Here is a 12,635-nt window from a genome sequence, read left to right as displayed (position 1 = left end):
TGAGCTCTGCACCTGGTTTATTGCTGGGGGGCGCCGGAGCCAGGCCCAGCCCCACCCCCCCTTGGTAAAGCAGCACCAGACACGCAGAGGCAGGTGCCGGGTTCGAGCCCAGTGTGGCAGCCCTCTCCGCCAATGGGGAGCTCGTTTGGCAAAGTGGGAGGGGCTCCCTGCTGGCCACGCTTTGTTGACTCAGTTTGCACCCAATCAGAATCTGGTTTGTAAGTGTGGGCGGGGCCTCCCACTGGTCCTGCACCCCGTTGGTTGGCTCCGTAATGACATCATGGCCAGGTGCAGCCTTCTTACGTGACATCAAGGCCTGCAGGCAGCCAAGCCCATTGGCAGACATCACTTCCTGCTGGAGCCCTGTAGCATGACATCACTTCCTGCGGGACCTCTGAAGGACTGAGTCCGGTCCTGTGACATCTCAGCCTGCTGTAGAATGACATCACTTCCTGCTGGACCCTGGACAGACGCGTGGGGCCTAGTGACATCACTTCCTGCTGGGCCCAATCCAGACCAATCACGCCGCTACCACGGGACGACTCCGCCAGCGGCAACAGGACTCCTGGGTTCTTCCCCCGGCTCAGTCCACCTTCACCACCTCCTCCAGCTCGCGGTACTGGAGGAGGAAGTAGGGGTAGCACTGGTCGTTGTCGAAGACCACGTAGATCTGGGGGTCGCTCAGGCTGTCCACGCACGAGTCGTACAGGTCGCTGGCCGGGTCGCCGGGGTCCAGGGCCGGGGGCCGGCGCAGGGCCGGCTGCCCCAGGGCCGAGCGCCCCACCAGCACCTTGCAGAGGAAGACGTGGCGCAGGCCGGCCTCGGCGGGGGGCGCGTAGCGGTGGGAGTAGCTGGCCCGGCGGGCGAAGTAGCTGCCCTGCCCGTAGAGGGCGGCGTGTTTCCCCGACAGCCGGGGGTCCAGGTTGTGTTTGCAGATGGCCGGCACCGCGCCCGCCGACGTCCCGTGGAAGAGGTGACGCTCGTTCCGCAGCCGCTGCTCCGGGGACATCTGCCGGCTCATGTGGCTCTGCTTCCTGCAGGGGGGGACACCGGACTCCTGGGTTCTCACCCCAGCTCTAGGGCCTGGGGGTTAGAGCGGGGGGGGCTGGGAGCCAGGACTCCTGGGTTCTCTCCCTGGCTCTGGGAGGGGAGTGGGGGCTGGTGGTTAGAGTAGGGGGGCTGGGAGCCAGGACTCCTGGGTTCTGTCCCCGGTGCTAGGAGGGGAGTGGGGGCTGGTGGTTAGAGCTGGGTACACTTCCATTTGTCCCTGTCCCACAGGAAGGGTTTCAATGCCCAGGGGGAGAGGTTAGGTAGGGGGTGCTGGGTGCAGGAGTTAGAGCTGGGGGGGGATGGAGAGTGCGGGGGGGGGCGCAGGGCTGGCGGGGGCACTCGCCACTTGTCCCTGTCCCGCAGGAAGGGGTTCTGTGCCCAGGGGGAGGGGTTGGGTGCAGGGGACAGAGCTGGGGAGTGCAGGGCACACGGGGGCGCAGGGGGTGCTTGGTGCAATGGATAGAGCTTGGGGGCACAGGAGGTGCAGCGGATACAGCTGGAGGATGCAGGGGGCACGGGGCAGCGGATAGATCTGGGGGGTGCGCAGGGGGTGTGGGGTGCAGCAGATAGAGCTGGAGGATGCAGGGGGAACGGGGCAGCGGATAGATCTGGGGGGTGCACGGGGTGTGGGGTGCAGCGGATAGAGATGGACGATGCAGGGGGAACGGGGCAGCGGATAGAGCTGGAGAAGGCAGGGGGCACAGGTGGCAGTAGATAGAGCTGGGGGGCACAGGGCACGCGGGGGGCACAGGCAGCAGTGGATAGATCTGGGGGGTTCAGGGGGTGTGGGGTGCAGTGGATAGATCTGAGGGGCACAGGGCACGCGGGGGGCACAGGCAGCAGCGGACAGAGCTGGGGGGTGCAGCAGATAGATCTGGGGGGCGCAGGGCATGCGGGGGGCATAGGCAGCAGTGGATAGATCTGGGGGTGCATGGTGTGCAGGGGGTGTGGGGTGCAGCGGATAGATCTGAGGGGCACAGGGCACGCGGGGGGCACAGGCAGCAGCGGACAGAGCTGGGGGGTGCAGCAGATCTGGGGGGCGCAGGGCATGCGGGGGGCATAGGCAGCAGTGGATAGATCTGGGGGTGCAGGGGGTGTGGGATGCAGCAGATAGATCTGAGGGGCGCAGGGTATGCGGGGGGCACAGGTAGCAGCGGACAGAGCTGGGGGGTGCAGCGGATAGATCTGGGGGGCGCAGGGCACGCAGGGGGCACAGGCAGCCGTGGATACATCTGGGGGGCACAGGGTGTGCAGTGCAGCGGATAGATCTGGGGGGCGCAGGGCACGCAGGGGGCACAGGCAGCAGTGGATAGATCTGGGGGGCGCAGGGCACGCAGGGGGCACAGGCAGCAGTGGATAGATCTGGGGGGTGCAGGGGGTGTGGGTGCAGCGGATGGATCTGGGGGGTGTAGGGGGCACAGGCAGCCGTGGATAGATCTGGGGGGCACAGGGTGTGCAGGGGGTGTGAGGTGCAGCAGATAGATCTGAGGGGCGCAGGGCACGTGGGGGGCATAGGCAGCAGTGGATAGATCTGGGGGGTGCAGGGTGTGCAGGGGGTGTGGGGTGCAGCGGATAGATCTGAGGGGTGCAGGGCACGCAGGGGGCACAGACAGCCGTGGATACATCTGGGGGGCACAGGGTGTGCAGGGGGTGTGAGGTGCAGCGGATAGATCTGGGGGGCGCAGGGCACGCGGGGGGCACAGGCAGCCATGGATAGATCTGGGGGCACAGGGTGTGCAGGGGGTGTGAGGTGCAGCGGATAGATCTGGGGGGCGCAGGGCAAGCGGGGGGCACAGGCAGCAGCGGACAGAGCTGGGGGGCGCGGGGGGGGGCGCTCACCTCTTGTACTTGTCCCACAGGAAGGGGTTCTGCACCCGCCAGACCCGCTCCAGGCGGTACCGCGACTCGGGCAGGCTCTTGTGAAAGAGCCCGTAGATGAGCCGGTAGCCGCGCTCCTCCACCGCCACGGGCGCCTGGTGCCAGTCCTGTTCGGGGGCCAGCGGCACCCAGGTCTCGGGGTAGGGCTGTGCCAGGGGGGGCCCCGGGGCTGGCGTGGGGCCCAGGTACAGGCTGCCGGAGAGCGTCCTGTGGGGGCAAGGCAGAGGGTCAGGGGGCTGGGAGCCGGGCTCGGGGGGGTGGGGGTGCGCGGTGTGGGGGGGGGTGTTACCGTAGCTCCGGCAGCAGCAGGGCAGGGGCGCGGAAGGCGGGCCGGGCCCGCAGGGGGCGCACGGTGCCCGTGGCCAGGTTGCGCTGGTAGCCGGCCCGCAGGTTAAGCTGGTAGCTGTGCTCGGCCGTGCTGCACAGCGCCTCCTCCTGGCCGCGCCGCAGCGCCGCCTCGATGCTCTGGGTGAAGGGCTGGGGGCACAGAGGGGAGGGGTCAGCGGGCCACGCGCATCCCCGAGCCAGGGCAAGAACCCAGGAGTCCTGGCTCCCAGCACCCCGCTGCTCTAACCACCCGCCCCCACTCCCCTCTCAGAGCCGGGGAGAGAACCCAGGAGTCCTGGCTCCCGGCACCCCGCTGCTCTGACCCACCAGCCCCCGTTCCCCTCCCAGAGCCGGGGAGAGAACCCAGGAGTCCTGGCTCCCGGCACCCCGCTGCTCTAACCCACCAGCCCCCACTCCCCTCCCAGAGCCGGGGAGAGAACCCAGGAGTCCTGGCTCCCGGCCCCCCCTGCTCTGACCCACCAGCCCCCGTTCCCCTCCCAGAGCCGGGGAGAGAACCCAGGAGTCCTGGCTCCCAGCACCCCGCTGCTCTAACCACCAGCCCCCACTCCCCTCCCAGAGCCGGGGAGAGAACCCAGGAGTCCTGGCTCCCAGCACCCCGCTGCTCTAACCCACCAGCCCCCACTCCCCGCCCAGAGCCGGGGAGAGAACCCAGGAGTCCTGGCTCCCGGCCCCCCCTGCTCTGACCCACCAGCCCCCGTTCCCCTCCCAGAGCTGGGGAGAGAACCCAGGCGTCCGGGCCCCAGCCCGCGGCGGGAGGACCCCGGCGTCCGGCGCACCTGGCTGTAGGGCTGCCAGCCGCCGAGCGCCCGCCAGTAGTAGACGTGGCTGGTGCCGAAGGGGGCGCCAGGTGCCGGGGAGGTACCCAGGCGCCGCACGCGGGTGAATCTGGGACTGTTGCGCACCTGCATGGCCACCAGGTCGATGTCGAAGGCGACGCCTCTGCGGGCCGAGGGGAGACGGGGTCAGCGGGGGGGGGTCACTGGGGGCTGCCCCCCATGCCATGGGGCACACCCACCCCAGAGCCCCCAGGATCACGCACAAATGCCCATTGTGCCCCTCGGTCAAGGGTTCATCAACCTCGGCCCCCCCGCACAACGTGCTCTGGCCCAGCAGTGCCCCAAGAACGGGGCCGGCGTTAGGGGGCTGCAAACAGGGCAACTGCCTGGGGCCCCCCATTGCTCAGGCGTCGGCTGCAGCCCAGGGTAGGGGGGTCGGGGCCCCGGACCCCTGGTTGAGAACTACAACCTCAGGCGACCCCCTGGCCTCTACCCCAACCTGCCCCCCTCCCGTGCCCCAGTGAACCCCCCCATCTGCCCCCGTGTGTACCCCCTTCCTACCCACCCTACGTCCAGCTCCTCACCGTGCCCCAGCCCTGTCAGCGACTCTCCCCCACTCCGACACCAATTGAGCTAACTCGGGGACATTAAACAAACCACCCAGGAGTCCTGGCTCCCAGCCCCCCTGCTCTAACCACGAGCCCCCACTCCCCTCCCAGAGCTGGGGAGAGAACCCAGGAGTCCTGGCTCCCAACCCCCCTGCTCTAACCACCAGCCCCCACTCCCCTCCCAGAGCCGGGGAGAGAACCCAGGAGCCCTGGCTCCCAGCCCCCGCTGCTCTGACCCACCAGCCCCCATTCCCCTCCCAGAGCCGGGGATAGAACCCAGGAGTCCTGGCTCCCAGCCCCCCTGCTCTAACCACGAGCCCCCACTCCCCTCCCAGAGCCGGGGAGAGAACCCAGGAGTCCTGGCTCCCAGCCCCCCTGCTCTAACCCACCAGCCCCCATTCCCCTCCCAGAGCCGGGGAGAGAACCCAGGCGTCCTGGCTCTCCCCCCTCCGCCGCGCACTCACTGGTAGGAGGCCCGCACGAGGGTGCGCTCAGGGTCGCTGTAGAGCCGCTCCAGCGTCTCGTGGGCCTCGGGCCCGACGCTCAGCCAGCCGGGGGGCAGGCTGGCCGTCTGCCACAGCTGCCAGTGGTAGGGCAGGAGGGTGTGGTGCTGGGGGCAGCAGGCCCCGGAGAAGCAGCAGCCCAGGAGGAAGAGGGGGCAGATCTCCACCCCGTCCTCGGGGTGGGTGTGGTACTCCAGCTGGGCCACGATCTCCAGCAGGTGGTCCAAGGTCAGCTCCTCGCACCCAGGCCCGGCCTCGGGGGCCGGCTCCGGAGCCGCCTCCGCCTCCCGCAGCGCCAGCTCCACCCTGTCCCCGTGGGGGTCGCCGGCGGGGGGCGCTGGGGCCGGGGAGGGCAGGCCGGGGGCTGGGGTGGTGGTGCTGCCCGGCTCGGGGGAACGATGGTGGAGCAGCTGCGCCAGGGCCTTCGTCCGCAGCGCAACGGGGAGGTGGGACGCCGAACGGCGGGAGCGTTTGAGGCGAGCGAGCCGGGCGGGCGGCAGGGCTGTGGGGGCATCACTGCCGGCTGCCATGGGGTGCCTCGACGCGGCCCGATCCTCCAGGGGAGAGCTGGAAAACAGGGAGACAGAGTGACCAGTGGTTAGTGCTGGGGGAGAGAACCCAGGAGTCCTGGCTCCCACCCACCAGCCCCCGCTCCCCTCCCAGAGCCAGGGAGAGAACCCAGGAGTCCTGGCTCCCAGCCCCCCTGCTCTAACCCACCAGCCCCCACTCCCCTCCCAGAGCCAGGGAGAGAACCCAGGAGTCCTGGCTCCCAGACCCCCCGCTCTAACCCACCAGCCCCCGCTCCCCTCCCAGAGCCAGGGAGAGAACCCAGGAGTCCTGGCTCCCAGCCCCCCTGCTCTAACCCACCAGCCCCAACTCCCCTCCCAGAGCCAGGGAAAGAACCCAGGAGTCCTGGCTCCCAGACCCCCCGCTCTAACCCACCAGCCCCCGCTCCCTTCCCAGAGCCAGGGAGAGAACCCAGGAGTCCTGGCTCCCAGACCCCCCGCTCTAACCCACCAGCCCCAACTCCCCTCCCAGAGCCAGGGAAAGAACCCAGGAGTCCTGGCTCCTAGCTACAATTCAGTTGGTGCCGGTCGCTGGCAGAGCCAGGATGCCGAGCAAGATGGGCCTGATCCGGTGTGACGACTCTTCCCCCCACCCCCAGCCCCAGGGCTAACGAGGGTCTGTCTGGGGTGTTTGAGGGAGTGGGATTCGGGACTGATGTCTACAGTTGGGGTAAAGCCCGTGTTTTAGGAAGAGATCACAGACAAAGATGGCCAAGATTTCTTCGTGCGAAATTCTCCAGCTGAAACCTCCCCCACCCTGGAAGAAAAAGGCCCAGCTGGAGACATCGAAATCGGTTGCGAATTTGTGGTCGTTTCACCCCATTTTTCGTCTCGGTGTGCGGGGGGCAGAAGGAGGGACTGTTCTGACATTTTCCCAAATAAAACCATCCCGGCTTGAAGCCACTTTGGGTTTCCACATTTTGATTTAAAAGGGGCGGGGGGGAGAGAGACACCTTCCCCCCGCCACCCAAAAAAAAGGGTCACCATGGAAAGTGTCTGTGATTCGTGGCGTCGAAAGAAACGTTGCCACTTCTGATCCCGCCTGAAAGTTGAGGTCGGCTTCTCGAAAAGGCCAGTGCAGCGGAAATCCAAAAAAACCCCTGAGACGATGCTTTTTCCAGCGTCCTGTGTCTGATCTCCGGTGATCCAGGCACCTGCCGGCTTCTCCTCACTCGGCAGAAGAGGGCAGATACGTTTTGCCGCGTTCTTTTGAATCCTCGAGCTCTTCCCACGTATTCTGCTGACTTGATCTACCCTTAAAGTGTGGCCATGTCGGCCAAGGTATGAAAAAAACGCCACTTCAGCAACGCGGCTATGCTGACCGAAGCCCCAGTGTAGACGCGGCTAAGCCAACAGAAGAGAAACGGCCTTCGTCTCCTCTTTGTGATTTCTGTGCCTCTGCTGAATTTTCTCCACCGTTTCTGCGGCCTTGGTCAAGTGCCGACACCGGAACTAGAGTAGCGGGTTTTGCAGATCATAGGTAGTTAAAAAAAAATGGGCTTTTTTGAAAGCGTTCGGAGTTAAAGAAACTTTGGGGGGAGTTTTGGATGAATTGGAGAGTCGTAAAAAGCCCCTGCTTCGGCACGAGTTAAAACTGCTTCAATGTTGAGGGTTTTTAAAAAAAAAAGTGTCAGCAAATGTTACAAAAATTAGGTGCCCGGAAGTGCCCAACCCAGAGCGGTTTTGAATAGATCTTCACTTTGTGTTTAATGTTTGGACAGTTTTTCAACTGCCTATGATCAGGGCCGCCTGGGGGGGGGCAAGTGGGGCAATTTGCCCCAGGCCCCCATGAGAGTTTTTTGGGGCTCCTGGAACGGGGTCCTTCACTCACTCCGGAAAACTCTTGTGGGGCCCGGGCCCCCGGAGCTTCTTACGCTCCAGGTCTTCGGTGGCAATTCAGCGGTGGGGGGGTTCTTCCACTCCGGGATCCGCCACTGAAGTGCCCCAAAAACCCGTGGCGGGGGGTCCTTCTGCCCCGGGACCCGCCACCGAAGTGCTGGGTCTTCGGCAGCAATTCAGCGGTGGGAAGACCCCAGGCCCCCTGAATCCTCTGGGCGGCCCTGCCTACAACGCAGACCAAAAGTCGGTCGGAATAAATGTTTGGGCCATCGTTAAATAAAATAACACGAGGCCACTGGAAATCAAACACCGGATTTCAATAGTTTTTTAACAGGTTTGGGTGATTTTTAAACACGTCCCGTCGGAGGAAATTCGAAGCCTCCTTTGATCCTTTCTGCCCCCCCAAAAAACATCAAGCCAGTTTTGACTTTTTTGGAAGCTTTTTGCCCCAATGGGACAGTTTGGCGAAACCACCGTGAACCGGCGAGACACATCGCTGTGTTTTTCACTGCGGGGGGGAGTTTAACTTTCACACCAGAACTGAGACACGGGGTCCCCATTGCACCAGGGCCAAATCACCTCTCTCTTCCTCGTCTGGACGTATCGTTTTCCGTCATTGAGAACCGAGCCCAGGCAGTTTGTTCCCCCTGCCCTCCCCAGAAGCAGCAAGCCTGAGGGCCACAGGACGGGGTCACCGCTCCATCGCATCTCCCAGCCCCCCATGTGGGGGAAGGAGCTGGGATATGAGCTATGGGCCCCGGATCAGCCCCGAGAGAACAGGCCTCATCCCCCGACACCCCCAGGTGCCACGGAGCTGCAAGTGTTACCGTAAACGGGGCTTGTGATTCAGCAATTCCCAGCTATTGCCAGGCAGAGCTGGAAATGGCTGGAATGGAACCCAGGAGTCCTGGCTCCAAACCCCCACCCTCTGCTCTAACCACCAGCCCCCACTCCCCTCCCAGAGCTGGGAGAGAACCCAGGAGTCCTGGCTCCCAGCCCCCCTGCTCTAATCCACCAGCCCCCACTCCCCTCGCAGAGCCGGGGAGAGAACCCAGGAGTCCTGGCTCCCAGCCCCTCCTGCTCTGACCCACCAGCCCCCACTCCCCTCGCAGAGCCGGGGAGAGAACCCAGGAGTCCGGGCTCCCAGCCCCCACCGCTCTAACCCACCAGACCCTGCTCCTCTCCTCCACCCAGGGCGTTTGTCAATGTAGGGTCTCGCCCTGGCTCCCGCAAGCCACCTCCAGAGGAGGCCAATGGGCCCAGGATTAACATCAGACACCCCCCACCCCCAACAAGAAGATTGAGGGGTACAGGTATCACCCCCCAGATCCATTCCACTACTTACGGAGATGGCTCCATAGTGGGGGTATTTTAGGGGGCTGGGGAAAGCAATATAGGATCTGTTTGGGAGTGGGGGCTGGCAGCCAGGACTCCTGGGTTTTCTCCCCGGCTCTGGGACGGGATTGGGGGCTGGTGGTTTGAGCAGGGGGGCTGGGAGCCAGGACTCCTGGGTTCTCTCCGTGGCTCTGGGAGGGGAGTGGAGTCTAGTGGTTAGAGCGGGGGGGGGGCTGGGAGCCTGACCTACTGATTCATAAACAGTCTCGAAACTCAAGCCCTCCCCTCTTTCACAGTTGGGAAATGAATCATTTCCCTGGTCCCGAGGCCTGGTCCCGGGAAGACGCTCAGGTCTGCACTCACAAGTGGGGGGTTGTTTTTTAAAGGGTCGAACCCGGAAACAAATCTATGTAGTGGAGTGTTATTCTGAGATTTGAGCCCCGCTTCAAGGCTTTCCCCTCCCCGTGCCGTGCCTCAGTTTCCCTCCAACCCAGAAATGTGGGATAACCAGCCTGACCCCCTCGGAACTCTGCGGATGAAAAGTGGGGGTCCAGCTAGAGTTTTGAGACTCAGGGTGGCCGGATCAAATGGGGAAAATGTGGAGGGGGGTAATTCAGTGACACCCCCCCCCCCCTTAACTGGGTTTGCACAGCTACAGGGAGCGGCAGGGTCAGGACACACCTAATTGAGGCAGGGTCTGGAAATATCCCCCCACCCCTCCCCGGGCCACAGTTTGATCAGCAGCCCCAGCCGGGGGCGGAGGGGGGGGGGACGGAGCAGATCTCGGAAGAAAGCAGCTGGGTTTCTACCGACAAATAGGCAGAAGGTGGGGAAGAGGAAACAGTGGTGCAGAGAGATCAGAGTGCATGGGGCGGGGAAAGAACCCAGGAGTCCTGGCTCCCAGCCCCCCCTGCTCTAACCACCAGCCCCCACTCCCCTCCCAGAGCCAGGAGAGAACCCAGGAGTCCTGGCTCCCAGCCCCCCTGCTCTAACCACCAGCCCCCACTCCCCTCCCAGAGCCAGGAGAGAACCCAGGAGTCCTGGCTCCCAGCCCCCCTGCTCTAACCACCAGCCCCCACTCCCTTCCCATAACCGGGGAGAGAACCCAGGAGTCCTGGCTCCCAGCCCCCCCCCCTGCTCTAACCACCAGCCCCCACTCCCCTCCCAGAGCCAGGAGAGAACCCAGGAGTCCTGGCTCCCAGCTTTCCGGAAACCATCCACTCTCACCTCATCGCATCCGTTCTCAGCCCAGAGCCGCCCCAATACCTCCGCTCAGAGCAGGACCCCGCCCCAAGCCATCAACCCCCTTTGGGGGCTGTCCCCCCACTCACCCCTTTTGCAGTCAGCTCCGCCTTCACAGCAGCCGGGTCTCCGCACCCCACCTGTCTCCGATCAGCTTCCACCTGCAAGGGCGGGGGGGGGTGCCTGTTGCTTGTAGCTTTTTCCTCTTCTCTTCTATTTTTTGGGGGGGGGGGGGCGCTGCCCAGCCTGCCTGGCCCTGAGCTGATGAGGGCTCAGGCGTTGGGAGAAGCCAAGCGCAACCACGATCCAAAAAAACAAAAACCAAACCAAAAAGCGACCCAAACAATAACAAAAAGTTCTTGTAAGTTTCACTTCTCCCCGCCCCCGTAGGGGCTCGCAGCGCCGAGCACTGGGCCAGTCCCCACCAGAATCAGCTTGCAGAAAAGTGTCTTCAGTCCCCCCCTTGTGCCCCCCAACGCTTCCTGGTCTCCTCCCCCGGCTGGCCAGCCCTTGACCTGAGTCATGGTGAGAGGAGACCTCGCTGGCTCCTCCTCTGGGACCCTGGGCAGCCAGCCAGGGTTTCGCTTTCCTTTTCTCGGCACATGGGGAGGAGAAGGAAGATGAGGCCTGAGTGGGCTTAAATTAAAAAGAAATTGAGACAGTGACTGATTTGGAGGGTGTGTGTGTGTGTGTGTGTCAATTTCCCCTCAAAAGAAACCGCTGGATTTAGTTTTGATTTTGTGAGAGGATCAATATTGGGTCAAATTCACTATGTGCCAGTTTAGATCTACTTAAAATGATTCCATGGATCACAAATTCCTGGAGTGGATTTCACTAGAAAGGTGCCAATTTAGATCTACTTAAAATGTTTCATGGATCACAGATTCCTGGAGTGGATTTCACTAGAAAGAAAAGTGCCAATTTAGATTAAAATTAAAAGGATTCAGTGGATCACAGATTCCTGGAGTCGATTTCACAAGAAAGAAAGGTGCCAATTTACATCTACTTAAAATAAGTCAGCGGATCACAGATTCCTGGAGTGGATTTCACTAGAAAGGTGCCAATTTAGATCTACTTACAATAATTCAGTGGATCACAGATTCCTGGAGTGGATTTCACTAGAAAGAAAGGTGCCAATTTAGATGAAAATTAACAGCGGATCAAAGATTCCTGGAGTCGATTTCACAAGAAAGAAAGGTGCCAATTTACATCTACTTAAAATAAGTCAGCGGATCACAGATTCCTGGAGTGGATTTCACTAGAAAGAAAGGTGCCAATTTAGATGAAAATTAACAGCGGATCACAGATTCCTGGAGTGGATTTCACTAGAAAGAAAGGTGCCAATTTAGATGAAAATTAAAATAATTCAGTGGATCACAGATTCCTGGAATCGATTTCACTAGAAAGGAATGTGCCAATTTAGACCTACTTAAAATAATTCAGCGGATCATGGCTTCTCCGAGTCCATTTCATTAGAACCAAATGTGCACCTTTAAGCTGAATTTAAAAACAATTGAGACAAATCACTGCTATTTTGGGCCAGCGTCACTCAAATGCACAAATTTAGATGTACAGTAATTGAGATGAAACCAGATCTTTGCGTCAATTTCACTGGAAGGAAATGAACGCGTTTCTTTTTAATTTCACGGTTTTTGGGGACGGGGGAGTCAATTTCACTTCAAATGGAGTTTTACTGAAAAAAAGTATTCTTTGGTAAGTTTTTCGCAGTTTTGATAGGGGGGATCTATTTTTATAGTGAAATAATTTAAAAAATGTACGTTAATCACAACCCCTTTGTTGGGGTGCCACAGGGTGATTTGGGTAAAAAAAGTTGATTATAACTGGATCCCAGCAGCAGCATTGGGAATAGGACCCAGGAATCTGGGCCCAGTCCAGCTGCTAGGTCAGGCTTCACAGGAAATGGCTCCAAAATATTTCCTCGCCAGCTCTGATAATATTTCAAGCACAATCCCCCCGGTGATACAGATGACAAGAAAGATGAATGAGGGTGGAGTCGGTTTTGAAGGATCCAAACGATTTGTACTGATATTTCTGTACACATCTAGCAGGCCCCATCATGCCCCCCTGCCTGCGCTAGGGGCTGTACAAATAGAACAAAACTTATGACCTGTGTGAAATTATTCTCAGACCAAGATAAGACGCTTTCCACTTTGTCGGTGCCGATCTTGCCACCGTAGTTATATCGCATTAGATTTCACCCTAACACCATGTCACGGAGTGTGGGGGAGTCCGGCCCTGCACCCCTCTTCCTGGGACCCACAGTGACTCTTAGCCAGCCAGTAAAACAGAAGGTTTATTGGACAACAGGAACACAGGTTACAGCAGAGCTTGCAGGCACAGTCAGGACCCCTCCACCGAGTCCTTCTGGGCTTTCAGGGTGCTTGGATCCTAGCTAGGATACCCTGAATTCCGCCCACACAGCCCCAAGCCCAAACTCAAACTGCTTCCCTCCTGCCACTCCCTTCCTTT

The 12,635-nt window shown here is 61.2% G+C and overlaps 1 protein-coding gene across 4 annotated transcripts; it reads right to left on the bottom strand.

Annotated features, from left to right (window-relative positions):
- Positions 1–10,614, bottom strand: LOC127039373 (protein mono-ADP-ribosyltransferase TIPARP-like). 4 transcript variants are annotated; one of them, XM_050932966.1, is made up of 6 exons: positions 10,235–10,614; positions 5,125–5,730; positions 4,053–4,215; positions 3,218–3,405; positions 2,890–3,135; positions 548–1,034 (listed from the first exon to the last, which is right to left on the bottom strand). In XM_050932966.1, the coding sequence occupies exons 2-6, from the start codon at positions 5,691–5,693 to the stop codon at positions 584–586; spliced, it is 1,617 nt and encodes a 538-aa protein (XP_050788923.1). In that variant the 5' UTR covers positions 5,694–5,730; positions 10,235–10,614; the 3' UTR covers positions 548–583. The 4 variants fall into 4 exon arrangements, with proteins under 4 accessions (XP_050788922.1, XP_050788924.1, XP_050788923.1 ...); XM_050932969.1 differs by having other exon boundaries at positions 4,179–4,215; XM_050932965.1 differs by lacking the exon at positions 3,218–3,405 and having other exon boundaries at positions 1–1,034.
- Between the last annotated feature and the right edge of the window lie 2,021 nt (positions 10,615–12,635).

This window comes from Gopherus flavomarginatus, chromosome 23, assembly GCF_025201925.1.
Source record: "Gopherus flavomarginatus isolate rGopFla2 chromosome 23, rGopFla2.mat.asm, whole genome shotgun sequence".
NCBI lineage: Eukaryota > Metazoa > Chordata > Testudines > Testudinidae > Gopherus > Gopherus flavomarginatus.
This window is presented reverse-complemented; position numbering and strand designations above follow the sequence as displayed.